This window comes from Macaca mulatta, chromosome 11 (genome assembly GCF_049350105.2).
Source record: "Macaca mulatta isolate MMU2019108-1 chromosome 11, T2T-MMU8v2.0, whole genome shotgun sequence".
In the NCBI taxonomy this organism is placed as follows: Eukaryota; Metazoa; Chordata; class Mammalia; order Primates; family Cercopithecidae; genus Macaca; species Macaca mulatta.
This window is the reverse complement of record NC_133416.1, coordinates 88,792,213-88,819,840: the sequence shown is the minus strand read 5'-3', so window position 1 is coordinate 88,819,840 and position 27,628 is coordinate 88,792,213. Positions and strand designations below refer to the sequence as shown.

Below are 27,628 nucleotides of genomic sequence, written 5' to 3'. Positions count from 1 at the left end.
AAGCATTGGCAGTATTTAACCAGAGGATGAATTTAATGTATTGTTTGTTGACTATTAAATAATTTTGTATTTTTCCTTCTGATGTACTGGAAACCATGTAATATATAGAAACTTAGTACCTCAAGAGATGAGAAAATACAGAGTTGAGGGATTTTTCCTTTAGGAGGATGTCTCATTAGTGATGTATGATGGAACAGAAAATACACTGAGCTTGGGGTTATAACACTTGGGATTTCAAAGCCTCTTTCCTGCATTCACCAGCTGTATGATTTGGGGCAAGTCATTTATTAGTTTATTCACTCAGGCATTTTTTAAAGATTTATTGTGTAAACATTATTGCTTTGAGCCATGCTTTCGAAGTGATACAGTTATACAAAAATAAGACACACTTCAGCATATGTACTCTGAGATTCAGCTTTTTATATATGTAAAATAATATCACATACTTTATTCATTCATTCAGTAATTGTATTATTCAATAAGCATTTACTGAGTCTCCACTGTGTGGCAAGCTGTTCTATAAGCTGATGATAGGTAGTCACCTCTTGCTGGACTCTTGACCAAATTGTTCTTGTACCTTACTTATTTAGGTTTAAGGGTGGTTACAATGTCTAGCTGTTGCTAGTTCCTGTGTACCACCGTTCCTCTGGACCCTGCAAACTATCCATACCTCTATAAATCATCCCTTTATTAAATGCTTTTCTGTATAGTCTCTGAGTTTATCAGTTTTTCAGGTGGAACCTTGACTGATTTAGACAATTGGTTAGGGAAGGTCATTCAGAGTTTTACTATGTAAGCTAAGATCTGAATGAAGTGGGTGAGTTAAATAGGTGGATATCTACTGCTATGGTTTTAATGTTTGTCCCCTTCAAACCCCATGTTGAAATTTGACACCTAATGTTGGAAGTGGTGCCTACTGTGAGGTGTTTGGGTCATCCCTCATGAATAGATTAATGCCCTCCCTTGGGGGTGAGTGGGTTCTCTTTTTATTAGTTCCCATGAGAGCTGGTTGTTACAAAGAGTCTGGCACCTCCTCACTCTTTCACACAGCTGGCTCCCCTTGGCCTTCTGCCACAGGTGGGGCCAGACTGAGGCCCTGCTCAGATGCAGAAGTCCAATCTTGAACTTCCTGGCCTCAGAATTCTGCACCAAATAAACCTTTTTTCTTTATTTATTTTTTTATTACCCAGCCTCAGGTCATCCTTTATAGCAACACAAAATGGACTAGGACGTCTAGAAATGAGCACCCTAAGAAGCAGGAAAGGCATGTGCAAAGGCCCTGAGATAGAAGCCAAATTTTGAATTTTTTTTTGGAATAGTAATGAGGCCATTGTGTCTGAGAGGGCAGCATGGAGGGAGAATGGCAAAATATATGGTCAGAGAGATAACCAAGAGCCAGATCATACAGGACATGGCAGAGCATAACAATAAGTTTGTGTTTTGTTCTAAGATTGATGGGAAACTATTGTTGGGTTTTGGTCACACAACAATGTGATCTAACTTACAATTTAAATGGATAGTTCGGCTACTCTGTGGAGAATATATAAGGGAGAGAGAGATAAGAAGAAATTCATGGACAACAGTTAGAAAGCTATATATATATTATTTTTTTCATTTTATGTGATAGATATTATTGATGTAGTCCAAAGGATTAGTATGACAGGAATGATGGTAGTGACATGTAGTCAAATTCAAGTAGTATTTTTACAATAGACTCAGTAGTGTTTGCTGATGGATTTGGACCTAAGGAACTGGGTGAATGGTGATGTCATTTCATAAGATGGCAGTCACTGGGATGGGAACCTAATTTAAGGGAAGAGTTGTGATGAAATCAATAGTTTAATTTTGCGTTATTGCATTTTACATGGCTATAATACATCTAACTGGAGATTGAAGTGGCAGTATGAATCTCAGAGGATAAGTTGAAGCTAAAGATAGAAATTCAAAATTTATCAGCATGCATTATATTTAGAGCCACAGTACTAAATAAAATCATGTAGCGGGTGAAAATAAATGAAAGCCAAAAGGGAAAAGTATTTCAATAAAGATGGACTAGTCAGCTGTGTCAACTGAAGCTTAGTGATCAAGAAATATGATGACAGAACATGAAAAATTAAATTTGAACGATAGGATGTCATTGGTAACCTTGATAAGAGGAGTTGCAGTGATGTGGGTGCAACAGGGCATAGCAACAGAATGTGGTGGGGGGGGGGGAATTTTGAGGAATTTTTCTATAAAGGAGATAAGAGAAATGCTTACTTTCAATATTTTGAATACAATAAATTTTGTAAACTTTTAACATATTTATAATACTTCATTACATATTTTAAAGACTTGAAATAATTTTAAATATAACCATTTGATAGAAATGATTGTTTTACTATTTCACATTGATCCCACTGATACTGACTTTTCTATAGACTGCTCAATGGACTCTTATGTACTCTATATTGAAATATGATAACTTTTCCCAAAGAATCTGTAAACTATTCCCAAATTACAATTATGCATGCATTAGTTTGCTAGGGCTCCTATAATAAAATACCACAGACTGAGTGACTTAAACAATGTAAATGTATTTTCTCACAGTTCTGGGACTAGAATTCCAAGATAAAGGTGTTTGCAGATTTTGTTTTTTCTGAGGCCACTCTCCTTGGCTTAGAAATTGCTGCCTCCTTCTTGTGTTCTCATATGGCATTCGCTTAGTGTGCACACATCCCTGATTCTTCTGCTTCTTATAAGGACACCAGTCATATTGGATCAGTCACCTTAATCACCTCATTAAAGACCTTACATTCAAACACAGTTACATTCTTAGGTACTGAGGGTTAATACTTCAACATTTGAATTTTCAGGGAACATAATTTAACCTATAACAATGCATAAATCTGAAATTTTAAAATGCCCATAATTAACAATTATTATGTTTTAAGTATTTCCATATTACATTAAGTGACTTTTTGAACAAGTGAAAGGTTAAAACCTGATATTAACTTTAAATGTAACGATCAGGTTTGAAGATATCTTGGGTCTTGTGGCATATGTGATACTAGAGTCAACTAACTCTTTAGAATTTTATTTTGTTCATTCTTACTGTATTCAATAGCCAAACTATTTTATCATATTTTTCTTTAACATAATTGGCTGATCCTGCTCTTCAGGGATAAAAATAAGAATCCAGCAACAACTCTGAGAAAGACCTGAAATCCTAATATTCTTTTTTTTTTTTTTCACATGAACACAAAGGAAGCAAGACTTACAGTACCTGAACTTGATGGCTTACACTGAAAGCCATATGATTAATCTCTATAGCTCCATCATTCAAAGTGTTTGTCAAGGGAAAAATACACCAATTCTTGGAGCAGGGGTCCAGGGAGCAAAGGTGCAGTTGAACAACCAGTACTACCAATGCATTGCAATGTAGACTCCTCAAGTCTGAGAATACCCTAAGTCTCACTCTACTTAGAGCTCTGACACTGATCACCTCACTCTTCCTGGAGCTCAACCTTCCCAAGCTTTAAGACTTCTGATTCACTGGCCATCCTTGGTTTACTAGGTTTTCGTGCCAGGACCATAACTTTCCAATGTTGAAAAACTGAATCTGCACAGCTGTGTTAAAGACTGGCTAATAACTCCACTTAGGTTTTTCATACCTTGGAGAGGAAAATGAGTCTTTCATTATCTGAAATTATTTTTTAAAAATGAAGTTTTTTATATAATTAATAGATCCTAGTTTATGTCATTCAGCATTGACGATAAAAATTCATATGATTGAGGATACCAGTGTGAAGCAGCATGCAGTCCCTGAGCAACAACATGGGGTAGGTGCTTGCTACACTTCTACATTTTCGAGTGATAAACAGAATCCAAATGGATTTATGTTTGTTACTTACACAGTCAGCGTAAGGAAGACCACCACTGTTTCAGCTCCTAAGGTCCCTAGAAAGGCCAGGACTCAGATGAGACAAGTGAGGTGCTTAGGGCACAACATTTAATAAGGTACTCACTATCAAGATTATACAAGTGCAGGTCAGCAGTTGTATGACCCGAAGAATGAGCTCCTACTTAAATTTTGCACCATAGGTACCTCACTTACCTCGCTCTAATTCTGGTCCTGGTCCCAATTTCCACTGGACAACACTGAACTGGATGCGTCAAATGATAGGCAACAAGAGAAGTGGGCTGCACTGCTAGGGAAGAACCAATTCCATGCTGCACCAAAGTGGTTTGATAGCCTGAAGAGGGACCTGGTGTAGGGAGGTGTGAGGTGGAAAGTCCCATGCCTCACTGGTGTGAGGGATGCAAATAAGAAATAGCTGCGTAGAAGCTCCTCATAAGACTGCTTCCTTTGCCATGTTCTGGGAGGGTCACGGGATATTCCACCAAGATTTACCAGCCCATGGTTTAGCCTTGCCTGCATCGCCAACATAGATATGTGCAGTGTCACCAGGGTACCAGGATGAAATTGTTCACTAGGACTGGTAATTTAAAAAATACAGATTTGGAGTCCTATATGTTTTATAACCCATTTCTTAATAGCTATGCTACTGTGTGAGTTATGTAAACTATCTAACCTTTTAAGTGAGAGAATAATTAACTAACATAAGTTTATTATGGCATTAATGTCTACAAAGCATTTATAAGAGTACCTGGCACATAGCAACTGTTCACTGAGTAGTAGCTATTTTATTAGCTATTAGATACAAATGATGACCTCAACATGGTATACAATATGGTTAAATAAATGCTGTAGCCTCATTAAAAATAAAAGTATGTTTTGAGTGTTTTAATCAAACAAACAATATTGTTACACTAGTAAGTCAAAAAAACTTTCTAGGAAGTCAATGTTTATACTATTTGATGTCCCCTTTTGTTGTTATCTATATAAAATATATTGAAATAACAAAATAGACACATTTGTCAAAAATTTTACTTATACTTTGCAGATAAAATATTCAACAACCATCTATTTTTGACTCATTTTTAGTTATCATTTGAAAGCTGTGTAGTAATCATATGTTCAGAGTTCCTCAAAGTATTTGTTTTACCTACTAATTTTACAACATAAATGCAACCATCCATACTTATGTTCATTATTCACACCTGAGAAGATTCCTTTTGTATGAGCTGATAAGCCATGTTTAACTTGGACCTCTACCCAAGTAGGACACTCTTTTTCAAATTATACTCACAGTAGAACATGAGCTCAAACATTTTTTTACAATTGAATGATTTACATTCAATTTACAACATACCCGTTTAGAGGATAATAATATACATCTGTATATTATTTAGAGCCATTAATTCATAATTTGCTTTTAAATTCACTGTGTTAAAAACTACAAATTTTAGTGCCTTTTTCATTCATCTTCTACATTCTTGTTTCTCATTTTTTCTCAAGACATGACTATCATAAAGAGCTTAAAATTTTAAAAATCTGAAAATCGGCACAACTTATCTTTGGTAAGAAATCTTAATGAACAAACTTTACAAAATATGAGAAAATGCATTGAGTAAATTGCTAAAATAATTGTTATCCAAATCAGTTTCTCTATTATCCCTCTGATAGCTCCATTAAAAATTACATCATTAATATAACTTATATGCCTTTCTACAAAGAAAGACATGTATTAACTCCAAATGCACTTGATATCTTTTTTTTTCATTTTAAGTATAGTTGGAAAAAACATTTTACATGAACAGAAACTTGTTTTCATTATGGGCATAGCAGAAATATTACCCAACAGTGCAAGCTGTGTGTTTTATTATCTGTAAATCTAATATTTAATCATTTTACAACCTAATGTTCATTCCTGAGATTTTAAGACAATTTTAAGTTATGTTTTATCTTTGGATTTGATAAGGATGTTAATATTCCTTGCCAATTTATATATATGTTTGATGCTTTGTTTTAATTTTACAAGGACAAAATTTACTTAAGTGACAATAAGAATGATAAAGAACATGTAAGATCAGATAATTTAGGTGAATTGATTTTTTTGTGTTGGACATGATGTTGGAATAAAGCATTTCAACAGGATGGAGAGGGTGGACCTTTTACAAATAGAGTCAAAAATGCAGATATAATTAGGACATTTTTACTTTTCAGAACCAGAAACCTATCTTAAGCTGAATTGCAGGCAGAGATAACATCTAATTTCAAACATTCCTCAAATGATACAATCAAGGACTTAAACTCTACCATTACGCTTTTCAGATTCTATATTGCCTTAATTCTCTGGCAGGTCCCTACAATATTTGAAGCAAATTTTTTAGCCTCTTTTGTAGCTAAAATGGGAGTGGGGAATGAGTAGTTCCTCAAAAGGATTCTGGGTAGAGAAAAAATATATACACACTTCCATTAGAAAGGAGACCATTTAATAATTTTCTTGGTAAGTACTCCTTGTCATTTGTGACCTTTAATAGACTATGCATGAATAAATTCATTACCCATTATGTTCCTGTTCAAAGTTAACATTTTCAGATAGAAGCAGTTATAATGCCATACTTCCCTGTCCCCTTCCTTGGATGTTTCCATCACATGCTCATCCGAGCCCCATATTGTATTATTGAGTCCTCACTTTTTCAATATAAGGGGAAAATCATTTGATTAAGTCCTAAGTGAATTAGTAGCATAAGTCGTCTTAATGATATCCAAGTATTGGCCTTTTTCCTCATCATAGGCATTTAAATTTCTGTCACTTCATTCAGGACTTAATTATCCTTCTTCTTTGCTTTCTTAATGCAACTATATTTCCCCCTTCTTCATCCCTGTCTTTCCAACTAGATGCAAACAGATAAGAGGTGATCAGAGTCATAAGAAAACATCTTTAGCCAAAAAGTGTAACCATTCAATTTAACCCAAAATTCCTTTCCAGCATCCTTTTAGCAGAGAGTTGTGTTTTGTCATTTGGGAGAAATGGGGGATGGTTTACAACTTAAATCAGTTGCAAACACTAAAAATCTGGGTGATTTTACTTTAAAACCTAGAATTGCAACTTCTTTTGAATAAGTCATATAACCATTAATAACCCTGGAACCAAAGCCATAGAACTGATAAGGCTGAGGTTTAATTGTTCCCATAAACAGGTCACAGCCTCTACAGCTTATCACACTGTCCCCTATTTCTCCATTTATAAATTTAACAACTATAGTCATTACTCAAGCATTACCTTCTCTGGTTACCTATTAGAGATTAAAAATCAATCTCTTTATATTTTTATATTCTATGTGTAGAAATAGACTAGACCATAGTTATAATTTTTTAAATTTGCAACAACATGGATGATCCTGGAGAATATTAGGTAAAATCAGTCAGGCACAGAAAGATAAATGTCACCTGTTCTTACTTACATGTGAGAACTATAAAAAAAAGATCTCATGGAGGTGGTGAATAGAATGGTGGTTACCACAGACTGGGAAGGCTAGTCGGGAGGGGGTGAAAAAATAAGATTTGGTTAATATTTTTATCTACAGTTAGATAAAATGAATAAGATCTAATATTCAGTAGCACAATCGGGTGACTATTGTTAACAATAATTTATTGTGTATTTCACAATAGCTAGAAGAGTATATTTGGAATGTTTCCAAAACAATGAAATGATAAATGTTTGAAGCGATGGACCTAAATTTGATTATTAGACATCAAATACTTGCATCAAAATATCATATGTATGTCATAAATATGTACAACTATTATGTATTCATAAAAATTAAAAGAAAATATTTAAAATTTTTTTTAGGTTAAACATTTTCCATGGGTTTAATATTTTTGAAAATAATACGTTATACTGAAGTTTTCTTAAATTTTCTTTTTTCTGCTCTCACTTCAGCTCTTCAAAGATGAAACATCTGCATATTTCAAAAATATCTGTTTATATGTTTTTCTTTTTATAGACTGTTCAGAGTTGGAGAGAATATCTAGATCTTTAGATGTAGACTATTTGTATAGTATTACAGTGTCCAAGATTGCAAAAAAAAAAAAAAAAAGCTGACGTGCCCTAACTTTGCAGCTAAATAAATTATTACACTGTGGGATTGGGGGATTCTTCATGCTGTTGAGTAGCATTTTACAATCAACACCTCTCCCCTTTTCAGGATATCGAATCCTTAACAGGAGGGCTGGCTGGTTCTAAGGGGGCTGATCCACCGGTAAGTTAGATTCTTCATTAAATTTAACCGTTGACGAATTGAATTGTGTACACACCAGGTCATCAGTCGATTGCTTGTATATTATTTGTCACATACAGGTACTTTTTAGAAATATGACTATTATAGTAACTAATAACAGAAGTACGAAATTGCTTTGAGGTGTGGTCTGGTGTTTTAAAAAGTTTTAACAACTCATAAAAGTTTATCTCAATTTATTGGTTTTAAAAATAGGAATAAAATCTTTATTAGAATATCTCTATAATTTACGTTCTACTAATAGGCTACACTAATTGGAGAGTTTATTATTCTAAATATGAGTATAATATTTGAGTTGTAATATCTTTTCTAGTTACTGAGAAAAATTATGTCCATGTGATAAATAGTATTGACTCAATATTGTTCTTTTCTACTTAATTCAGGAAGCTTCCAGGAAATTAAAATTTATAAAGTGGTCTAAAGTTTCTATGAATTATAATTTATAAGCAGTAACAAAAGCTTGATGTTCTATTATTGGAACATCTTAGTCCTTTCTGTGATGTCTGATTTCAGAAAACACTGATAGAGATGACATCCCTATGACTTCATGCTTGAGATGCAAAATAAATTCAAAGAGTATATGTAAAGTAATGAGCCAAATTCAACTTATATCAACAAATAGTCAATGAATACTTTTTATCATTACTTGTTTTTTATTTAGCAAAATGAAATTTAATGAGGAACATACAGAACTCAGTATTATCATTTTTTTAGCTATTCTTCACATAGGCATGTAGGTGAAGTACTTTAACTCCATTAAAATGCCAGTGAGTTGTTAAAGAGATAACTTTCAGTTGTAGCTCTTTCTCTCCTGTCTCACTCTCATGTGTCTCATGGTGTTATCTAATTTTCATCAAGTTGCTCCTAAAGTATGGCTAAAAAACATATTATAGTCCTTTTCCTTCTTTTTATTTTTATTGTAAGTATTTATGTGGAAAAATATATTGGCTGCAGACAGCTGCTTATATTTATCCCCTGGACCTATTACATTACAATGTAAGGCAAGATTTCATATAAGTCAACCCGGAAAGTATATTGACAGGATTAATGGCCAGTCTTTTACTGAAGTATTGTAGGTGAGAGCTTAGGTGATGTAATTTTACCCTTCTGCCTTGCACGGTGCTTGTCCATAAAATTCAGCTTACATCAGAAAAGTAGATCTACTACCTTCAGAATACTTCCCTCAACTGTTCACTGATTCCTGGAAGAATTCTACAGTTAAGAGATTAGTCAATTTTCAAAGGATTTGTCCCTTGTTCGAAGCAAAATGAAATATCTGTCTTCTGCAAGTACTGATAAAGATCTTATCCATTATTTACATGGTAAAATAAATTAGTGTGTCACACCCTCTAAGAAAGCATGTTTCTAAACATGAAAGATTGAATGAGTATGTGGCCTGGTTGTTGAAGGAATCCTTTTGCAGGGAGAAAATAAAGGTCACAGAAAGGAAAAATGGTATCCTGAAGGCAAACCACATCAATGTCATTCCCAATAAATAAAAGTGAATAGGCATGAGTTATACAACTTTATCTCTCTCTCTATATATATATATGTATGTATAGTATATCAATCTATATATCTATATGTATACATAGATAGATAGATAGATAGATAGATAGATAGATAGATAGATAGATAGACAGATTTTTTTTCCTTTTAAAACAACTTATAATACTGTGAAGAAGATAGGAGTTCTTTCTTGGCTGTGCTATACCATGATGATTATTTTATACTTATGTTTTCTGAAGTTTCAATGATTGTGCTTATTTTATAACATTTTGTAGAGTGGAAAAATTGAAAGTTTCAGAGTACATAAGGGCTTAGGCAATCTAGGGGTTCATTACTACACATTAATTTAGTGTCTCCCATTGTTAAGGAGCTATCTGGAACATACTGCCGGGACCTATGTAACAGTCATTTTCTTTAGCCCTAAATATCTAAGGTATCTAGGTATTTGGCTCAATAGTATCTAGGGTTACTTCAATCATTTAAGAGTAAAGCTATGAATGAAGCTATTGTTTTTGCCTCCAAGTTAGAAAACTGAAAGTCAGATTAAATTATACATAATCTAAATCAATTTCAAGTTTTTAAAATTATTTTTTCCTTTTTAAAATTAAAAAAAATAATTTTTGAGACAGAGTCTCATTCTGTCTGTCATCCAGATGGGAGTGCAGTGGCATGATCTCGACTCACTGCAGCCTCTGCCTTTTGGGTTCAAAGAGTTCTCCTGCCTCAGCCTAGTGAGTAGCTGAGATCACAGGCATGCGTCACCATGTCTGACTAATTTTTGTATTTCTAGTAGATGCAGAGTTTCACCGTGTTGGTCAGGCTGGTCTCAAACTCCTGACTTCAAGTGATCTGCCTGCCTCAGCCTCCCAAAGTATATTTTTTCCTTTCTTTAAAAAATGTCATTTTAGTAGATCGTCAAAATACTGTTGTCTACTTCAAAAGCTATGCTTTTTGTAGAAACCATTCTATGGTGATGTTTTCATTGGTAAGAAATTCAAAGTCTTTTATTTTTTCATTTATTGAACAGAATACATCAAGTACTGAGTGAATTATCTCTCATAAGGATGCATAGCTGTCGAGTAATTTCTTTGCCAGTGTAATAGAAATCTCAGAGGTATCTTGAAATGTTAATGGTATATTTAAAATTGCAAATTTTGCTGTGGGTCCACACAAATGTTATTTCTGAAGCAGTAGAAAACAGAGTGGAGTTTGTTATTTCAAATGGTAAGGTATATATAGAAGGTTGTGTTAAATTTGCAAATGTCATTATAAGTAAATTTGCATATCTGGTAAGAATAAATTTGAGAACTCTAGGAGAATTTTGCATTAATATTTTTAACAATAAGTGTTAAATAGATTTTACTGAAAATTCAGGTAGTCTCAGTTTTAATGTTAATAAAGAAAAAGAAAACTACTCATTCATGATTTTCAAGGGTGATTCAAAATTTTACAATGGCCTGTTTCTGAAAAGGATTTTAATTCAGAAACTGGAAATGAATTGTAGCAGCAAACACAACTTGTAGATTTTTCCAAATCACATAATTATCTTAGATAATAAATGCTTTTATCACTGGAGAAAAAATAGTGTCTGTTAAATATTAACTTAAAACTGTCTTTGAAAATTACATCAAAAGATATTCTATATTATGACATATGTTTCCCATTCATAAACACTGGATCGCAGATTAACCTCTAGTGTACAGGCATATAATTCATTTACATAGAAGTACAAAGGAAAAGAAACTAGATAATCAAAATTGAAAGTGTAAAATTCATTATTAAATTAAATAGTGCTTTGTAAATATACCACTTTGTATAGTCTTTGGTGTTTTAAATATGAACAATATTAAAATGTAAAAAACCTGGGAATTGTAGACTCAAAGTGCCCCACATTGTCAGACAACCCCTGGTAAGGCCAGGGTAAATATATCCATCTCTGCTACAGTCCAAGAGGACTTTGGATACTGAAGTACTGGGATCCAATGCATGAACTCTGTTATATATCTGTAAAGCATGAACCTGCTATCTGGAGCCTGTGGATGTCAGGTCAGTGTGTAACCAGCAGTGTGAAAGATCCCTTCCTGTGTTGAACCCATGAGCCAGTAGGAGAGAGGTGTAATTTTTAAGACAACCCCTGCCCTAGTGCCAGAATTCTTTGTAGACTGTGGACTAGGTATAAGTCAATAGATAGGATTTAGTGGATCAGCTTGGCCATACGAGTTAAGTTTAGTGGTAACAGACTCAAGCAGAGTCTGTATATACACAATGAGATGTGTTTCTCTTTGCAATTTGGTTTAGGAAAATATTTTGATTGTTAAGTAGCTATTTACTTTATTATTATTTCTGATGTCTTTTAAGGGCCGATATTGACAAAAATCTAATAAAGAGACTACATGAGACATTCCAGAGCATGTTTCATTGTAACATACATTTGTCAAATGTGAAGATGTTTCAATTGTATTTTACAAAATGTTATTATCAGGATTTAAATTAAATGTACTTCATTGTCTCATGTAGTAATTATAGCAAGAATACCACTGAAGATATTCAGTTTCTTCCTTGTTTTCTTTCTATTTATTACTTTGGAATAATAAGATCTATGCATTTTATTCCCTGCAGAACTTAATACTTTTAAATATTCTAAGTTTGTTTTTTTTTTCCTAAATGCTAATGGTTCTCTTTATTTCTAGAGTGTGGTGAATAAGTGATTACCCATCTAATTCATATCCTTGGGTTTAATATACACACTGTCCTGAACATTCTTAAGCTCTATTAGGTTTTTTTTTCCCCACTGAGGAAACAGAATTGTACTTTCTGTTCTCATTTTAATTGTCTTCCTGATGGTCCTTAGCAGTTTGGATAAACACACCACAGAATTTAAAACAATTTCAATTTTCTGAGGGTGCTGTTTAGACCAAGTTATATGTATTTTAAATTGTAAATGGTCTTAGAGTTTAAACATCTACAAAACTGATCTTAATTTGATTATTCAAAAGTGACAATGTTCTACTCATTTACTTCAGATAAGATGATAAAATAATATTAATCTGAATTGTGTCCTAATTTAAATTCTTTCAACTTGAACCTTATATTGTTATATTACTTCCTTTTATTTTCCTGTTTGTTTATTTCAAATTCAATATGTATTTGAGTATACACCATGTGCTAGGCTATACTATAGCATTTGGTTAGGTTTTGGAGACACTGTGATAAACAATACACAGTGATTTCAGAATTTTACAATATACTTGAATGGATAGTTTGGCAAAAACCAATTATAATTTCATGTAAGCACAAGATGAGATGAAGGCAAGTAAGAGTACCACATAATCCCTTTGATGGGAATGGAAAGGGACTTGAGAAACAAGCAAGGCAAATAGAAGAAAATCATTTCTTTCTTGCCAATTGTAGGATGAGTTGAAGTTTGCCAAGTTTTGGGGGGACCGTGGTATATTAAGCAGAGGAAACAGCATCTGCATAGGTTAAAAAAATGAGAAAATAATATCATGTAGTAAAGTATAAAATAACCTGGGCATGGCAGATAAAGGTGAGATAGAAAGCTAGAAAGTTAAGCCTGGGCAAGAATATGATAAATTACATGCAAGGAATTTGTACTTTATACTAAAGACCAAAGGGAAGCAGTAAAGTCTTTAAACAGAAGAGTCAATGATATCTTCCCTTAAGAAACATTTTATTGTTATCTGTTGGAGAGTGAATTAGAGAAAAGACTAAAGCAAAGAGACCTATGAAAAGACTTGCAGTCATTCATCCAAAGGATAGTGATGAAAATGATCATGGTGACTTTTTTGGTCTATTTTCCTAGATTATAACAATAACTGAGGGCAATATCACAGGAGAAACTCAACATTATTTTTTTTTAAATTAGATGATTAATAAAAGCCTATAAGGTGACAACAAGAATGGAGAAGAATGGGTTGACTCATGAGATATTGAGAACATGGTGAACATACAAGAATAGGTGGTTGTTTGGAAGCAGACTGAGGCCTATTGAGAAGTCAAGGCTGATATTGGAACTTTCTGCTTTGGCTATTGAGTGGATGAAGGTACCATTCATCATGACAAGAAACCAACGAGATAGAGCATTTTCAAGGGAGAAATGAGGGATTCAGTTTTAGACATGTTAAGTTGAGCTAACTGAGTTGGGAATATATGAATGATTTGGAAATTTAAAGGTGAGATCTCATTTAAAGCTGTTTATTTGGACATGTAGAAGACTTAATTAAAGCTGTTGGAGTTGATGACATCATCCTCCCAAAAAACATGTATATAGAGTTAGAAGATAAGAGAGTTCAGAATAAAGCTTGAGAAAGAAAAGCACTTAAGTAAAGGTCAGAGAAAAATGTGCCTCAGAAAAGACAAAACAGAGATGGGTCCAAGGATGGAATACCAGAAATGTGAGAATCATCAATGCCAAGTTAAAGAGAGGATGACAAGAGGGATATTAGCAGTTTCATGATGTTGAGAGTTCAAAAACTATGTTGTATTTAACAAGAAGAAATGATCTTGGTGAGAGTAATTGTAGTAGAGTAATTTAGGTAGAATCAAATTTCCAGGGGCCTGAGAGATTAAATGGAAGACTAACAACTGTATTCAGTGACTGTAGAAAACTATTTTAAGAGCTTTGTTATGCAGGAAGTCAGAGGAAGCAATAGCCAATAGAGGAGATGAAGTTGAGGCACAGTTATCTTAAAGAGAGAAGATTTGAGTGTGTTTTGTCATTACCTGTGTGCTTGGTTTAAGCATTTCAGAACCAAAATATTTCCAGGTACTAATAAACTCCAGATTGTGGTCATAGACGTGGGTGATGATGTAAAGAGGGACTGAAGCTCATTGGAATTGATGATATTAAGGAACCAGGAGGCCAGTGTTGGATGAATCTTTTTTTGTGGCCCCTGCAATGTTTTCTATCTACATTCAGGCCCTTGATGGCCCAATCTGTTTCACAGTTTAAGTGCTACTTAAATAATGATAACTGAAAAATTTATATTTCTAGGTTACATCATTCCCTTGAACTTCAGATTTGTGTATATGACTAAACATTTGACATGTCCACTTGTATATCTGGAAGGAATTTAAAACATAACAAATTAAAAATTGAACTCTGATTCCCTCTATCACTCCTACAAACCTCCTGCCATTTTCCCCCTCTCAGTTAAGGGCTACTTCATGCTACCCTTCTCAAAAGCCAAACACTGAAAGCCATAATGTGGGCCTGTCTTCACAACTTATTTAGAATCCTCCAAAACTACCACTGTGTTTACAGCCACCATTCTTTCTCACCTGTCCAGTCTCTATGAACCAAGAAGGACAGGTTTTGTGAAATGTAAATTGGCATGTTACATTTAGCCTTAAAGCTGTGTTAACTTGCTATCGCAATAAAATTCCCAAAGCCTATGGAGTGGTTTCCGAGACTCTTAATTACTTCCTTCCCTTGTGATGATTCTAGGAACTCACCTTCTACCTTTTTCTCCATAGCTCATCCACTTAGGCTGCACTAGCCATTTTGCTGTCCCTTTACCCAGGCAAGTTTATTACCGGTAAGGGACATTACATTTGCCATTTTTCCTTCTTTGTGCCATGCTCTCACCTCAGATATCCTCATGGCTTACTGCCTCACTTTCTTTAGGTCTTTGTTTCATTGTCACTTTAACAGAGTTTTCCATGAACACCCAATATTATTTTTTCTGACCCTATAGGATTATTGTTTATATTTTTCTACTAGAATATAAACTTTACATAGTTGCAGGCCTCGTCTCTTTCTTTCACTATTATAGAATAAAGATTTATAATACTTGGCATATGAGTTTCTCAATAACTATTGGTTGAATGAATGAATTAGAACAAATATTCATGAGCACATGATTTACATGGACATATTTGTGTGCTCACAATGATAACTGTAGCAGCATACCGCATGGGGAAAGAGATTGAGGTTATTATAATAATTCCAGAATAAAATTACAAAGGTGAACTTCAGACTATAGTAGTGGTAGTAAGAATGACAATAGCAAATGAAAAAAACATACAAAACCAGTATCAATAGAATTTTATGGTAGGGAAAGAAATAGGACCCAAAGAAACCTTAAGTTTTGTCCACTGGAAGAAATAATAGTAAAGAAAATCAAAGGGACATATTTCGAATGCCATATGTCTTAGTTACGTTGTTTAACATCGTCGGAATAGAAACCCTATGAGAGCAGACATTTCTGTCTGGTTTACTGCTGGACCACCAATGCTGGCACACAGTATGCCTTCAATAAATATTTAATCAACATAAATTAAACAAGAATTATGATGATAACAGGTCTCAGATTGTAATAGTGTGAACCAGTAATTGAAAACTTCCAAAAATGCAGGAGTTAAAAAATGTGAAACGAGGTTTCCATTGTTGAATCAAAATTTTCCTTAAAGCCCCAAAACATAGTGCCATTGATGATAAGTATCCCCGCATTCTTCGGAAAAGTGTTAGACATATTCACCACAGACTTGTAATAATGGCAGCATCAGTCCTGCCACTATGAATCACCACCATTATCCTCTCTTAGAGAAGACCAGATGACTCATTAGCAGAGAGCTGTGAGCTGGTAGGGAGTACTGCAGGGTTTTTACTCTGTGGAGAGAAGTGTGTGCTTCTCCTTAGCCAAATGAGGGTGGACCCAAGGCAATGACTCATAGAAAGAAGCAGTGGTGTTTTTGTATTTTGATATTTTTTCAGCAGTATATCATCAAGTACTTCCATGAGTTAGATGTAAGGTAAGGGAAGAAATAAATGAATGTGCATTCCTTGGAGTTTGCAGACATGTGTGGCCACTGAATCTGATGTTTGCTGCTTCTCCAATAAATTTGGGAGGTAGAAGTCTGGTTAAGCTAATCTAAATTAGGCCAATGAGAAAGAATAGCAGTAAAAGTGGTCTTTACAACAAGAATTTGGTGTGTCAGAGGTACATGAGCTTCCCATGTGCCAGATTGATGAAGTAGAAGGATAATAGAACCCTTTATATGATGACTGCCTGCTAGGGTAATGGGATCCAGTATTAAGAATTAATAGGATGTCAGCTGTTCTGCCAAGAATATAAACTGAAATGTGAGGAGGTGGTGGGAGGCAAATGGTTAGTCAGAAAGCAAATAGCAATTGCCTATGTCAATGATCTGTGTAGCATGGGCTATCCCCATGGGACGACCTCCAAAGAATCTTTTAATGATTCCCAATTTAGAAGTCCAGTATTTTGGCACCTGGAACATAGAAGTTACCAGTCTTATAAAACTTTGCCTTTTTTTCTGTAATGCATTTTCATATCCCTGCCCCAACCTAGAAGAAAGACCTACGAATCAGACAGAATACAGGTGAAAAAGTGGATCATCTTCCTCTTTTCCAGTAGTTCAAGGTGGAGTGATCAGAAAAGCTCTGTGTTAAATATGTAACTTAAATTTTGGTGGTGGGCTGTACTGGGCATTCTGAACTCGAAAATGGTCTGGATATCCACATTGAGATTCATTCTTGCAACTCTACGTGACTAAAAAGTTATGAATCTGCTCAAGCTGAAGTCCAGACAAGTAGAGGGACTATATGACAAAGCATGTTTAATGACGAGATTGATGAAAAATGAAGGTGTTACTTATTTGAGATTTGTTGCTTGTTTGTAGTTGCTTGTTTGAATTGAAGTCATTTCATTAGCTAACCTCATTTACATGTTAAAAAGACCATGCCATTTTTAGTTATTAATGATGGGGAGGAGTAACAGGAGGAATAGTCAGATGGTGTGAGCACCAAAGTAGAGATGGTTCTACTTTGGAATGGAGACGTAAGGGTTGGAAATTCTAATGGTTTTCAAGAAAGGTGTTAGCACTACTTTCTGAAGTTAAGTGAGCTGCGGAATTTGGAAAAGCATCCTATTGGTACAACCTATGAAGCCATTTAAATCTATTTTCATTGAGGTAAAGTGATGATGGGCTCCTTCAACAAAGTGATGAAATAGGAAAGATTGTTTTCTGTAAAATAGGAGTTTCAAAGGCACAGTAAAAAGTCTGAGGGGAAGATATTGGAGAAAGTAGATAAAAGAGAAAACACACAGAACACTAGGATAAACATTCTGGAGAGGTGTGGTGAAGTAGAACGGTTAACATTTTGCATGTCCCCCAAAGATGATAAAGGATAACTGCTAGGAAAATTTCCAAAATAATTAGCGTCAGTGTACACATAGAGTCAGTTCAGACTACAATTTATTAGAAGTCAATAAAGTTATAGAAAGTGTACAATATTGCGTGCAAACCATATTTTATATAAACCTTTGATTTCAATTTTTTGTAATCCATGCAAAACAGCATAAGAGGTAGTGGCGTAGAGTGTGGACTCAGGAAAGTCAGCCTCAATTTGATTTTTGACTCCACCTTTTGATAGCTGTTTTTAACCTTGAGCAAACTAGCTTTCTTCTTTGTGTCTTTATTTCTTAAGCCATGTGATTATGATGAAAACAGGATCTTTTACATGGTGGTTCTATTTAATGAGCCAGCAATGTAGAGTGCTCCAAACCTGCCTGGCAAACGCGAGTCCTCTCTAAATGTTTACCACTGTAACTGCTATGGTTTAGAACTACTTAAGCATCTATATTTCAACACAATCAAACTACTTAGAGGGCACATGCAAATGTAGTTTGCTGTAATCAAAAATTTAAATTACGTTAAATATAGAAATGAGCAAATAAATAGGAACTTTCGAACTAATACCTGAAAGACCTGAAAGTTAAGTTTATGATAACATTGAGTGTTACGTGTTAAAAATGTGGGAAGCATTGTGGAAATATCTTAACATATTGCTTTATCATTCTGATGATTAATGTGATAGAAAACAGTTTAGAAATTATTTTTTTGCTGTATCTGTCAAATTATTTGAGAACCTCTGGGTAATGAAACAACTCTTGGTTAGAAATAAAGTTTCCTTTTGATGTACTGTTAATTTATAATTAATCCATACAGAAAAAGGTATTTAAAGAAAGACTTGTGAAGTAAAATCAATGTTAATGAAATAGGGCAAAATATACAAAATAAATATTAATGTATATTCAATTTCCTGGTTAAAGTACAATATAAATTATTTTACTTCAAGTATTTTTGCTCCCCAAAATACCATTGTTTTGTCCAAAATGGAAATATCATTTTAACCACAGAAATTGCAAATATTTGTATTTTGTTCTTTTTCTCTCCCTTCCTTTTCTATTTATGTTTATTAGACATATATTTATTTCTTTGTATATAAGTTGGAAGGCATTTATATACAACCCTTAAACATATAAAAAACATAAGTAACTTTTTATATATCATATATGTATGTGTATGCACATATACATACACACACACGTATATTCTTCTACAGAAAATAGAACAGATTTCTTGATCTCAAGTTCTTAACTAGAGACTGGTTTCTAATTAGACTGTTCTCATCTAACACAATAAAGTGAAACTATTTTTACTTTTTAAATCAAAGATAGATGTTTTTCTGAAAAAAAAACAGATGGATAAATACAGTTTTATACATATAATTACTCATTAAAATGTGAAAAATATGAAGTAAAGATAAAGGCTTATAGAGAAAGCATATTAGTAATACCTGTTGTATACTTAGTACTGTTCTTAGCACTTTATGAAAATAAAAAATACTGACCCTTTACTATTAAATTTCTGCACTCTAACTGGTTAGCAATCATTTCTTTTTTCTTTTCTTTCTTTTCTTTTTTTTTTTTTTTTTTTTGAGATGGAGTTTCGCTCTTGTTGCCGGGGCTGGAGTGCAATGGTGTGATCTAGGCTCACCACAACCTCCGCCTCCTGGGTTCAAGAGATTCTCCTGCCTCAGCCTCCCAAGTAGCTGGGACTACAGGCATATGCCACCATGTCCAGCTAATTTTGTATTTTTAGTAGAGATGGGGTTTCTCCATGTTGGTTAGACTGGTCTCGAACTCCTGACCTCAGGTTACCCGCCCGCCTCAGCCTCCCACTCCCTGGGATTACAGGCGTGAGCCACCACACATGGCCAGCAATCATTTCTTTTTAACACATGATTAACAAGCGTAAAAATGAGTACATAAATAAATGATTAATTTTGCATTATATAGAAATAATCATGATAATGATAATTTGGGTTTGGGGGGTATTTTTATATTTTTAGAAGACTTGTTTTGAGAGGTAAATGTTAAACCAGGTCTTAAAGAACTAATTTGCATTAAATTAAGATCTTCATTATGAATGGAAGTAAATCAAGGATCTTTCTTTTCTTGGTCCAAAAGTACTTCAATTCTACAGACCTTAGCAACTACAAAAGCTAGCTACTACAACTTCTTTAAGGTACATCAGTTTGCATTTAATTGCCACATTTATTTAGAACGTAAAATTAAAATTGATTCTTCGAAACCTTTTTCAAAATTATTTACTTTTTCTAGGGAACCCCAAACATCCTCCCTGTGACTGTGTAGTCTAATAGCCTGTTCAATCTCAGATTAGGTTTGATGATTGCCTAGTCATTCCAGAAAGAATGAAGATGGCTCTCTAAGAAGGTGAGTCTGAAGGCCAATCTCCAGGATAGCCCAAGGCAACAGGACATGTACAGGTCCAGGGTAACTTCTGTTGCTTCTCCAGGGACCCCAATAAGTTGGTACTGCATCCTATCTCTCTTGGCAAGATAAGAAATGAGCTAGTTTTCCAAGGATCTAACCCTGTTCTGTCACTAGTATGCATTAAACTTTGGCTTTGTAGGAAATTGCACACCTCTTTGGCTTGAGATTCTTCCCTTTCCCCTCCCTGGGTCTCCAGAAGATTGGCAGCAGCATTAACCTTCCCAGGGGAGCTGTGTCTCTGTGTTAAGGAACACTCATCTGGAACGAAAATAACTTGTTCTAGCTTTTCTTCTGTAACTAGACAGTCTTTTCAAATGTTTACAGTCAGGGAAACATTAATCAGCAAAACGTGAGAATTATGCATTTTTTTCACTTAACATTAATTATAACCACTACAGACTCTTTAAAAACGGATCTGATTGTATATTCATAATAAATTAAAGTTGAGATTCTGCAGAATTATTACTTATAATTAAAATCTATGTTGATTCAAGAATGCCACATAACAGGAATATGCCCTAAAGATTTTATGATAGGCTATTAAATTATTTTTCAAAGAGATATTTGAAGCTATTGAAATACGTTTAGAAGATTTATAAGTATTATAGGAAGAGGAGTTAAATGTATATATATTAAATATTTAATATTTTACCAAAAGAGTTCACCAAGGTTCTCTGAAAGTAACTAAATCATTTATATAACAAATTCTCTAGATACTCATATTTTACTCATAAAAAATTTATATTTTGATTGAAGCATGTGGTAAGGTCTTTTATAGAAAATCCGAGTTTTAAAATATTTTCTTTCCTTTATCACAGATTACAATGGCTAATCTACATGAATGACTATTTTTCTTCTATTGTCAACTCCCGCAAAAATTATTTTTATTTATTTTCTTGACTTATAGATTTAGGGGGTACAAATGCAGCTTTGTTACATGGCCATATTACGCAGTGGTGAAGTCTGGATAAATATTCCTCAAATACCTATCCAGAAATACCGGATTTCACCTAATTTAAATCACCATTTTCTAACATTTCAAGAATTTAAATAAAAACTGATTATAACCAACATCATCACTCTAACTTTTAAACAAAAGCATGTAAGAAATTGCATTAAATATAAGTAGAAAAAATGGTCAATTCAAGATAAAATTCAAGAATGTTTTTGAATCTGTGTATTTACAAAAAAAATTCTGATATATGACTCTACAGACAGCTAGATCCTACAGACAATAACAGATAAGAGAGAACAAATATGAGAATTAAATAAAGGTTGAAACTAAAATGATAGAAAAAGTATGCCATAAAATACTAACTAAAATAAGCCTGCTTAGCTACATTACCGTCAATAAACATGGTCTTTCAAAAAATAATAAATAGGAAAAGAGCACTTTCAATACTGAAGTTAGTGTACTAGGTAGGTAGAAAAATTTTTGATGTTTATGCATCTAACAACATACATTTAAAATATAAATACGAAAATCAACAGAATCAAAAGGAGAACAGAAAAGCCTCAATCATGGTAGACTGTTTTATCTTACTTCTCCCCAGCTCTGATTGGACTAGAAGATAAAGTCTGTAAAGATGATAATCTGAGCAATGTGATAAATAAGCTTTGCTTCGGTGATATATATAGAGCACTTACTTTATTTCCCCAGATTGACCAAATGAAGGCCATATACAGAAAAACACAATAATTGTCAAAGAATTGAAATCATACAGAATACATTTTCTTTTAACAGCAGAGTTCAGCTAGAAATTAATACTACAAATGAAAATTTAAAAAATAATAACAAAAAAGTGCTAAAGGTTTTGGAAAACAAGATAGACACTTCTAATTAACCCGTTGGCCAAAATAATTCAAGTAAAAGTAAGAAAAAAATTTTGGATTCATTTTGAGATACTACATATTGACACACGTGGAAGGCAGTTAAAGCCCAACTTAGAGAGAAATTTATAGCTTAAAAAATATATATTAGAAAAAATAAAGGCTAAAAATCAATTTTATAAGCACTTAAGAACCTAGGGGAAAAAAAAGAGCAAATAAAACCTAAAGTATATAGAAAAAAAATGGTGTTAGTAGCAGAAATTAATAAAATATATTGGAATATTTAATATAGAAGATAAACAAAGCCAAAAGTTGATTTGCAGGGGGTCGGGGGCGCGGGGGGGAATTAACATTGACAACTCTCTGGCGGATTGGTCAAATAAACAAGTGAGAAGGTGCAGATAAACAATAGCAGAACTCAGTAAGAGTATATCACTATAGGTCCTACAGACAATCAAAAACATGATATTTTGAACAGAATTTATACTGATGAATCTAATATTATAGATGAAATGGACAAATTCTTAGAAAAACACACTTCGACCAAGTTAATTCAAGAAATAAAAAACTCAGGTGATACTTCACATAAAAGAAAGAAAATCCTCAATTAAAAATCTTCTCTCACAAAGAAAACTCCAGGACCAGATGTCTTCACCAGTGAATTCTACAATCATTTAAGGAAGGAATTATACCACCTATTAAAAGCTCTAACAGACAATTAAAAAGAAGAAGAGCTTCCCAAGTTGTTTTATTAGGTGTATTAGTTTTCTATTGCTGTGTAACAAATTGTCACAACCTTAATGACTTAAAATAACAATCTAAGTTTCTGGGAGTCAGAAGTCTGGGAACATCTTAGATGAATCCTCTGCTTAGTGTTTAATGGACTGCAATTAAGGTACTGGTGTGGCTGCTTTCTGATCTGGAGCTTAGGGTCTCCTTCTGAGCTCATGTTTATTTTATAATTAGTTAATTAAATTAAGCAATACACAGAATATGACCTCAGGTGATAGTTGGGTTTATTCCATAAATGCTAAGTCTATATACTCATTGTATAGCCAGAAAAACATGCTAGGAGGAAGACTTATGAAGCAATTCTTTTTGTTTTGTTCTTCTGTGCAGAAATTTAATTCTATAAACAAATCACCAAGATCCATACATTATTGATGGTAATTAGTTAGGATTTTATGTTAGTGGTTTTTAAAATATTGATTAAGTGTCTCGAAGTTTTTACTTATAATTCTGTTTTGCTTTTTTACATTTGTTAGTATTGGGACTACTATCTCTCAGCCTAAAGAAAAAAAAATCAGTATAAAATAGATTTTTTTCAACATCTTACATAATACAAGGTGTTATCACTCTGTATCTTTCCTTTACATTTACATTATTTTCTCATTTTTTATTATTTTTAAATTCACAGAGTTTTTTTTTATTTTTTTCTTCTTCGCTAGTACTGTTTATTCTACAGATGATTTTATTTTTTTCCATTCCTTGAATACTCCAGTTGTTTCTTACTAGCTTTTTTTGAGTATATGCCATGACAGTTAGATGAAGAAATGTTCCCAAATTCTTAGATGATAACACAAAGTATATACACTTATACACACATATTACTATATTTATATGTTTGCTCATATCTATATTTAGTATGTATTCTCATATACATATATACAAACTATGCCACTGAAATGATACATGTTTGGCTGGCATTGTGAAGGAAACAACAGGGAGCTATTATTAAGAAAGGGAGGAAATCAAGGAAGACTTCTCTGAGGAAGTGATTTTCAGAAGATGGACCATCTGAGTATCAGGGAGATGAAATGGAAGAAGTGCAGTGAGTTAAATATTGTCCCCTTAAAATACATACCCACCTAGAACCTCAGAATGTGACCTTATTTGGTAATACGGTTTTTATAGATGCAATTAGTTAAAGATCTTGAAATCATCCTGGATTTAGGTTGGGCCCTAAATCTAATGACTGGTGCAGGAGAACACCATCTGAAATGGAGACAAAGATTGGAATGACACCTCTACAATCAATGGAATGCCAAGGATTGCTAACAACCACCAGAACCTGGGAGAGAGACATGGAAGAGATGCTCTTTTGGAGCTTTTAGAAGGAAACAAACCTACTGGCAACTTGGTTTTGGACTTCTGGTATCCAGTACTGGAATTTGTGGTAATTTGTTATAGCACCACTAGGATACTAAGACAAGGAACAAAGGATCTAACTGTGACAGAATGTAGTGAGCTAAAGGCAAAGTGGTATAAAATGGGATTGGAGTGAGAGGTAACAGCTAATCATGCTAGGTCCTGTAGGAGTCTGGATTTTATTCCAAGTACTGTGGAAAGTGATATGAGAGTTTTATGTGAGGGAATTACATGGCAAGATTTATGTTTTAAAAATATTATTCTGGTTGCTCTTAAAAAATTAAGTGAAATAGAACAAGGACTGAAGCAAAAAGAATGCGGTAAAGGGTTAGTCTAATACAGGAGTTCAGGTAAGAAATGGTGGGAGTTTGGTTTAGGGTCATAGCAGTAGGGAAGTAAATTGGGTTGAGATATATTGTGAAGTTAGAATTGAGGACTTGCTGATGGATTGGATTTGTATATTGAGGAAAATTAAAGATGGCTCCTAAATCTGGGGAACTACTGGATAGATGCTCATAACATTTACCAAAACAGGGAACATAAGAAAGAGATTTGGGTGAGGTTGGGAGTGGGAAGAAAAGGGAAATGTTCTTTAGATTGGTGTGTGTAAATTCTTCATATGAATTGAGATGTAAATTTCAGGGATAATAGTATGTAAATAATATGTAACGATATGGGAATAGTGAGACCATCTACAGAGAGAGAGTAGAAAGAGGGGAGGAGAGAAACCTAAGACCAAACCAACATTGAAGCAAATTAGAGGAAAAATGTGCAAAAAAGGACACTAAATAAGTAGCTCTCAGGAGGAAAATGTATGAATCTTGTATTATAGAAGGAAAGATGGGGAAGTGGGGAACCACATTCTGTTGCTCCACGGTAATTGATATAACTGATTTATTTTTAAGTAAATGAGGATTCATTGGTCAAATGACTGCATTCAGGGCTTTTTACCTAATATTTTAGGGATAATTTTCCTTAGCAATACATTCTGAGTAGCTCTCTGACATTTCTGTGTCTTTAGTCTCTATGTTTTTTGTTTGTTTGTTTACTATGTAAGATGAGATAGAAAAGTAATTCTGAAGCAAATTGCCAATGATAATTTTGTAACGCCACAATTCTAGTTCACACTGCTTTATATAGCTTCATAAGCTGAAAGCCTCAATGGTATTCTGTTTTAAATTTTGTAGCCGTTTTATCTAGTATGACTTTTTAAAAATAGGATTTATATGTAAAATCCAAGTGAAGAGTAAAGAAGGTTATAAACAAATAGCCAATTTCAAATTTGGCTCATCCTCAAGGTAGAGCTGGTCTTTCACCGTCATCCCACTTTTAGACTCATAGAAATGTAGAACTAGAAAAGACCTTACAGACTGTGTCACTGTATACCTTACTTTACAAATAAAGAAATCAAGTTTCAGAAAGAGCATAACTTGCCTATGGTTGTATTTTGTTATTGGCAGAAATGGAATTAAGATCACTGGTTTTCTTTTGACTGGTCAAAACTGTCAACTGTGGAAACTCCTCTTTGGAATTAATCACAAAGGGATGCTATCTTCAAAGGGCAATAATACCAAGGGAAAGAACAAAACAGATAATATTTCTTGAATATTGTGGTTATGTAAGATAGGAATGAAGTCCTAAGAAATGACCTAAGAGTTTAATTCCAATTGTATCACTTATTAGCTCTTTGATTTTAGATAATCCACTTATTGTCACAGAGCATCAGTCTTCTCATCTGTAAAAATCAACTTTCATTTCACTGTTACGTGAGGATTTGTGATAATCCTTTGGTAAGTATAATTAAGACTTTAAGCCTCTTGTGGCTTTCAGTCATAACACCACTGAAGTAACACAGTATTGAATCATTACATCAGAAGCTGACCTTGAGGGAAAGTGTTAAGCAGAGGGAAAGAGAGTGTAATAAGAAAAGAAAAGACAAAAAGAAAACAGCATGTTTAAGTTTTGGTCATGTAAGTGTAATATAATACAGCTACATTGACCTTCAACTATTTACTCAATTTTTTTGAAAAAAAAATGTTTTGTTAATGTTTCTGCCTGCAGTGAGAATAAATCTCTGTTTTATATCTTAATAGATTAAAACAGTTTTTCCATCTCTCTTGGTTTTTATGCATGTTACTGCTCTCGTTTCTCTCCCAGCTCCTTGGGGAACTTAAACCTTCAGATACTCCTTTTCCCTCCAGCAGTCCCTTCCCTTCCATTAACTCCCCTCTCTCGGCTTTGGAATGTCCCCTATGCTGAAGATCCTTTTATGAAACTATATTATCCTCCCAATTGGGGTCTACAGATTTACTATATAACCAGATTCCTCAAAGTAGTACATTATATCTCCTACTACGGTCTCTCAACTATGATTCCTTCCATTTTATGTGAAAATATTTTTAACCTCCATCTAAAACAGAATGCTTGAAAATTATATCTGTATCTGTAATAATTGAATCCAGTGGCCTAATTTCATTCTTCACTTCTCTTGCCCTCTCTGTAGCAATTAAAACTGTTCTGTTTCTGCCTGGAGACTCCTTTCTCCCACTGTATTCAGTGAGCATGCCTTAAAATTCAGTGTTTGGCCATATGCTTCTCTCTCTCCCTACCTACATTTTTACAGTGGTCAAGAACAATCATAGCTTCCCCTGCAGGTAGCTAAATCTAAAATCTCTGGCTTCAGACCAAATGTTTCTTTTGATTCTTAATCTTCCACTTGGAATTAAAGAGGGAAAAAATTGATTATTTGAGAAATATTGCATAGGTTTCTAAACTTGAACCCCTGTCTACCCTGCAACCTCAGCAATCATTTCTGAATAACTAGTCTAGTTTTACCTCCCTAAATTATACATTTAATTTCATTCCCCTGCTCAAGAATAGTCTCTCTCTCTTATTTCCTATAGGATATAAGTCTATACATGGTAGATTTGCTGTTATGCATTAGGGATTTTATTTGAAAGCCTTAAGAAAAAAACAAGAAAAAGTCAAATTATTTTTGAAAATCCTTTAGAAAGAAGGCATGTTAAAGGCTGATAGTACAAGTTATCTATATATTTAATTTTTTTTACTCAGGTACAATAGAGAAAGAGTACAACCCACATTTTAAAAAGTACAGTTTGATTAGTTTTGAAAAATGTATACAGTAATTTAACCACCATGACAATCAATATATGGAACATTCCCATGGCCCTAAAAATTTCCCTGGGCCCCTTTTGAGTCAGACTATACTGACCCTAGTACCATAGCAACCATTGATCTACTTTTTGTCATGATAGTTTTGACAATTCTGGAATTTTATATCAAAGGATTCACACAATATGACTTATTTC

General features: G+C 33.8%; 1 protein-coding gene across 1 annotated transcript in view; it reads left to right on the top strand.

Moving 5' to 3' along the window:
• The window catches only part of PPFIA2 (PTPRF interacting protein alpha 2), a 499,294-nt gene that overhangs the window by 78,766 nt on the left and 392,900 nt on the right, over positions 1-27,628 (top strand). The window contains 1 exon segment of the mRNA NM_001266465.1: positions 8,098-8,151. Coding sequence (NP_001253394.1) covers positions 8,098-8,151 — 54 coding nt within the window.